Source organism: Diabrotica undecimpunctata, chromosome 1 (assembly GCF_040954645.1).
Source record: "Diabrotica undecimpunctata isolate CICGRU chromosome 1, icDiaUnde3, whole genome shotgun sequence".
Lineage (NCBI taxonomy): Eukaryota > Metazoa > Arthropoda > Insecta > Coleoptera > Chrysomelidae > Diabrotica > Diabrotica undecimpunctata.
In genome coordinates, this window is record NC_092803.1 from 108,517,901 (window position 1) to 108,524,934 (window position 7,034).

The 7,034-nt window shown below is 37.8% G+C and overlaps 1 protein-coding gene across 1 annotated transcript; it reads right to left on the reverse strand.

Moving 5' to 3' along the window:
• Positions 1–2,132: 2,132 nt before the first annotated feature.
• Positions 2,133–4,745, reverse strand: LOC140434268 (uncharacterized). Its single transcript, XM_072522408.1, has one exon. The coding sequence runs from the start codon at positions 4,743–4,745 to the stop codon at positions 2,133–2,135; it is 2,613 nt and encodes an 870-aa protein (XP_072378509.1).
• Between the last annotated feature and the right edge of the window lie 2,289 nt (positions 4,746–7,034).

Sequence of the window (7,034 nt, forward strand, 5' to 3'; positions counted from 1 at the left end):
TGTATTTTTTATGCAGTCTTGAATTTGAATTCCAAGCATAACTCTTTCCATTTTTCTTTGAGCGACCTCTGATTTATGTACGGCGTTCTTTGTCATTGTAAGTATTTTGACACTTACAATAAGTAAGTGTTTAAGTCGTACTATGATGCACATTGATCGTATAATTTTTTTGGTTAGGTTAGATTAACTTCAGTTAGGTTATAACCCAGTTTTTTTAACAAAGTCTATTATGGCCTTAGATGACAATTCTACGAAGTCGTAGGGCTCCTTGGGATCGATATTTTTTAGTTTATCGCTATAATGTTTTTAGAGATGTCCTTAACTTTTCATGTGCCATTTTTTCCCCGAGTACCAAATTAATCTTCTTTAGTTAGCTCTTTTATTATTTAATCGTGAATCCGATCCTTTATTTATTACTTCCGTTTGTTTTCCAATTTCTTTGTGTTATTCTTTCAATTTATGCCAGTTTTAGTATAGTTATGTGGAAAATTCTTCTACTACTTTAAGATTTATGTTTTACCTTTTGCCAGTTTTCTTATCAAGACCTTTAAGCTTTTATTTTTGTTAATTGTTTTCTTGATTTTTTCATTATTAAAATTTCTTAATTTCCTTTTATGTTTTCTAAATATATTTATTTAATTTCCTCACGTTTTGGTAGTTAAGTTGTCTTACTTTAAAAGCTTTTATTTTTCATTAGTTGTTGAGTATGTTTGCTTAACTTAGTGTTCCTTTTGTTTTTTTTTGTAGAATTTATTAGTTGTTTGAAGATGGGATTAAGCTGTTTATTTATTTTAAGTTTTTCTATCAGCCTAAGTATTTTCGTTTGCGGACTTTACGATCATTTCTTGGTATTCATCGAGATTATCTCGGTTTTGCCATACGCGCTTTTTATTTTTTATTAATCTGACTCTTACGTGACCTAGGCTGATTTTTATTGTTGCTCGTACCATCCCATGATCGCTTCCAATGTACATTTGGTTTAGAACCGTTACGTCCGGCTTAACCACATCCATCATTAATTTGGTTGCTTATAGAAGTAGCTGTTCATAAAAAATAAGCCATTTTCTAAGAGGAAGTTTAAAAGAGCTTCTCCCAGCTCATTTCGAGTGCCAGACAAAAAGTTTCCTGGAATATGTTTATTTCATCTCACTCTGTCTCTCAGCTAATTTCTAGTACTAAGCCCAAAGTTTCCCGAGATACGTCTATTTCGGCGGATTCCAATTTTCGCGTTAAAACCTCCACTTATAAAGCTAATATGAGTATAAGTTTCTTGCATAGCTCTCTAAATATCATTGCTCAAGCTGTTAATTTTTTTGACAGACTGGGTACTAATTGGTGCGTGAACTTGAATTATCTTGAGATTGTGATTGATGGGTTGTTTTCATTTTTCTTGTTGATAATCTCAATTCTATCAATAAATTTATCTTGTTTACCCACATGGTAAAACGCGTGACCGGATTTAAGTGTGTACCAGCTTTCTCCTCTTTGTCTTAACTTTCAGGTAAAGTTGTTATTACTGGCAAATATTTTTATCAGATATTCGCACTTACCCCCTGTTTTGTGTGGATAGCCGTAGTTGGGTATGATAAATCCGTACGACTTAAGTGGACTGTATATTTGGTTTTTATTATTTTAAAAATACATATTACAACTTAAAACTTATAATGTAAAACTAAAAAACCTAAAGTTTGTCCGTTCTTGTGTGCCATCTTGATTCTGTCTCCCCCGCGTTGACATGACACCTTGCCACGAGTCGGCGCATAGATGCCGCGTACAGAGTCGGCTTAACTACACTGTTCATGCCGCCCCCCTTGAAAGGCTGAAGTAACACATGCCTTTCAACAGACCGAAATAGTCAACAACTATATAACCGGGCGAGCTAATTGTCACTAATCGGTAAAACACATAGTTTCGCGCATGCTCTTTTGAATGTACCGTGAGCAGTACGAACACACACAACGCGCACTATCCCATCGCTGCCCGGATACACATCGACTACTCTTCCTAGTTCCCATTTCATTGGAGGAAGTTTGTCATCTTTGAGAATAACCATCGAGCCCCTTTGGATATTAGGACTTGCTGCTTTCCATTTTGTACGTTGCTGAAGAGATGACAAATATTCTCGCGACCATCTAGCCCAAAAATGTTGAATAACTTGCGTAAGATGATGATATCGCTTGAGTTTGTTTGTGTGGACATCTGTGAGATCCTCTTGTGGTACAGCCATTAAGGAATCTCCATTTAAAAAAATGTCCTGGCGTGAGTACACCAAGGTCAAGTGGATCATTGGATAATGGTAAGAGAGGTCGTGAGTTTAAACATGATTCAACCTGTGTCAGGAGAGTATACATCTCATCATATGTGTATTTGTTTTCCCCCAATACCCTTTTTAAATGATATTTTACAGACTTAATAGTTGACTCCCATACCCCGCCAAAATGAGGAGAGTGGGGAGGTATGAATTTCCAATTGATTTGGTGATCAGCAAAATGCTGGAGAAACTTTGACTTGATATTTGTATCACTTATAAATGAGTACAGTTCCTTCAGATGATTGTTTGCCCCCACAAAATTTGTAGCATTGTCAGAGTACAAGTTTTGACAGAGACCCCTTCTAGCAACAAAACGTTTAAAACAGTTTAAGAATGACTCGGTAGTTAACTCATAAACCAATTCAATATGAGTTGCCCTAGTAGTAAAGCAAGTGAATATACAAATGTAACTCTTAACAATTTTACAGTTTCTTAGGTTGCTTGTTTTTAACTGAAAGGGACCACCATAATCAATACCGCAATTAAGGAAAGGTCTGGATGCTACTACTCGTGATCTAGGTAATTGACCCATTAGATTATTTATCGTAACTGGCCTTGCCCTAAAACATGTTATGCACTTGTGCAGAATATGTCTGATTGTATTACGCCCTGAAAGAATCCAAAATTTTAGCCGTAAAATAGATAATAAAGTTTGTTGTCCCATATGTAAATGTTTAAGATGATATGAAGTAACGATAAGCCGTGTGAGCACATGATTTTTTGGTAAGATAATTGGATGTTTTTGTGAAAATGGTAAATCTGAATTTTGTAAACGTCCACCAACTCTTAAAATACCTTCTGAATCTAAAAAAGGGTTTAATGAGATGAGACTGCTTGTCTTACATAGTGAGCCCAATCTTTTTATTGACAAAATGTCTGAACCAAATGTTTCCAATTGAGCCATTTTGATTAGAATTCTTAGTGCGCCCTCCCTTTCATCAACAGTAAGTATACCCCATTTACGTTCACCTATTGGCAATCTACAATTGTTTATAAATCGCAGAATATAAGCTGTGGTTTTTTGTAACTTGTTAAGACTTGAAAATCTATCCCAAATTGTATGCAATGTTGTAACAATTAATGAAAATTTAACTGGCCTTTTATCTGGCACTTCCAAAGTACTTAAGTCATTTATATTAAAATAAGGCCATTTCTCCTTATCTTCCATTAGCCATTTTGGACCATTCCACCAAAGTGAAGAATCTTTAAGTAATTTTGGTTCCATCCCCCTGGATATGATGTCGGCTGGATTTTCTTTGGAGTGGATGTGATGCCACTCATATGTTTTAGTCAAATTTTGAATCTCCGAAACCCGATGTGACACAAATGTTTTCCATTTTGAAGCCTCGCCCTTTATCCAATGTAATGTAATTGTCGAATCTGTCCAAAAATGCACTTTATTAAATCTTATGTCCATTGTATGTATAACTTCCCTGGCAAGTTTTGCGCTGAGTAACGCCCCACATAACTCTAACCTTGGTAATGAGATTGTCTTTAACGGAGCTACTCTTGATTTAGAACATAGTAGATGCACATGATATAACCCATCATGTCTTATTGACCGTACATAAATTGCTACCCCATATGCAATTTCCGATGCATCACTGAAGCAGTGAAGTTCAATGTCCTTTGGTTGTAAGCATAACACGTGTCTTGGAATTTGTGTTTGGTGTAAATCTGAAATTGTTTCCTTAAATTTGTTCCAAGCGGTGTGAAGATCCTGAGGTAATGACTCATTCCAATCCAATTTGAGCTTCCATAATGATTGCATAATTACCTTAGCCGTGATTATGACTGGTCCCACAAGACCCAGAGGGTCAAATATTTGAGAAATCATTGATAATACTGACCTTTTGGTTGTCTGAGATTGTATATTAAAATTAATATTGTACTGCAAGATGTCCAATTGAGTATTCCAGTACAACCCCAAAGTTTTACTAGTGATGTCTTCAGACAAATAATGCTCAACTTGTTGATTATTTTGTAAATCCCCTTCAAATACTTCTGGTTTATTTGAGACCCATTTTCTGAGCTGAAATCCTGCTGAGCTCAAAATGAAACTGATGTCCTGTTTTAACTTCCTAACCTCTTCAATTGTGTCCCCTCCTGATAATAGATCATCTGCATAAAAATCCCTCAAAATAGTTTGACAAGCTTCTTGTAAATTTGACATATGTTCATATGCTGCTTGTTGTATACATCTTATTGCGAGAAAGGCTGATGGTGCTAAACCATAAGTTATTGTGTTTAATTTGTATGTGCTTATAGGTTGGTCCGATGAAAATCTCCAAAAAATTCTTTGTAAATCCCTTTGTTTTGAAGAAATAAGAACTTGCCGATACATCTTTTCAATATCAGAAGCAATGACAACTTTATGTTTTCTAAACCGTAGGAAGATGTGTAATAAATCTTCCTGAAGCCTTGGTCCCACCATTAATACATCATTCAATGACAAATTATTGTATGTTTTAGCAGACGTAGTACGTTTTTGTATGTTTTAGAAATAATTAAATTGATGATTATGTTATGAAAAGACTTCATATTCAAAGACTGTATTAATAAAAAAAATCCACACACACACACACACACACACACACACACACACACACACACACACACACACACACACACACACACACACACACACACACACACACACACACACACACACACACACACACACACACACACACACACACACACACACACACACACACACACACACACACACACACACACACACACACACACACACACACACACACACACACACACACACACACACACACACACACACACACACACACACACACACACACACACACACACACACACACACACACACACACACACACACACACACACACACACACACACACACACACACACACACACACACACACACACACACACACACACACACACACACACACACACACACACACACACACACACACACACACACACACACACACACACACACACACACACACACACACACACACACACACACACACACACACACACACACACACACACACACACACACACACACACACACACACACACACACACACACACACACACACACACACACACACACACACACACACACACACACACACACACACACACACACACACACACACACACACACACACACACACACACACACACACACACACACACACACACACACACACACACACACACACACACACACACACACACACACACACACACACACACACACACACACACACACACACACACACACACACACACACACACACACACACACACACACACACACACACACACACACACACACACACACACACACACACACACACACACACACACACACACACACACACACACACACACACACACACACACACACACACACACACACACACACACACACACACACACACACACACACACACACACACACACACACACACACACACACACACACACACACACACACACACACACACACACACACACACACACACACACACACACACACACACACACACACACACACACACACACACACACACACACACACACACACACACACACACACACACACACACACACACACACACACACACACACACACACACACACACACACACACACACACACACACACACACACACACACACACACACACACACACACACACACACACACACACACACACACACACACACACACACACACACACACACACACACACACACACACACACACACACACACACACACACACACACACACACACACACACACACACACACACACACACACACACACACACACACACACACACACACACACACACACACACACACACACACACACACACACACACACACACACACACACACACACACACACACACACACACACACACACACACACACACACACACACACACACACACACACACACACACACACACACACACACACACACACACACACACACACACACACACACACACACACACACACACACACACACACACACACACACACACACACACACACACACACACACACACACACACACACACACACACACACACACACACACACACACACACACACACACACACACACACACACACACACACACACACACACACACACACACACACACACACACGTCTTTATTAATCGCTAATGTTAAGGAAATGAACATTTTTAGCGTATTTTTCGTGATCGTTTTAGAAAATCAATATATATATATATATATATATATATATATATATATATATATATATATATATATATATATATATGTATATATATATACATTATATCCACAGTCTGTATTATTGGAAAAACTGTTTTCCAATAGATGGTAAAAATAATGGAGAAATTATTAGTCCATTTTGTATTCACGAACTTTAGTGACTTTATGTTATTCGCTAGGGAAGAAAAATACCATTATTAGTGCGATTTTGAAAACCTTTCAAAAAATTTTATTTGCAAAAAAAAGTTTCTATTTCAATAACCAGAAGACAAGCCTCGAAGATGGAGGAAATAGTAGAAATTATGAGGATATAAGATTTGTTTTCTAAAAAATTACTGTACAAAAGAAGAGATCTGACAAGTGCTGAGAAAGAGATATTATCTGTCAAGATAAGTGATGTGAAAGAAGATCTAAAAGCGAACTCTAGATGCTGGTCAAGAAGACCTGAAATA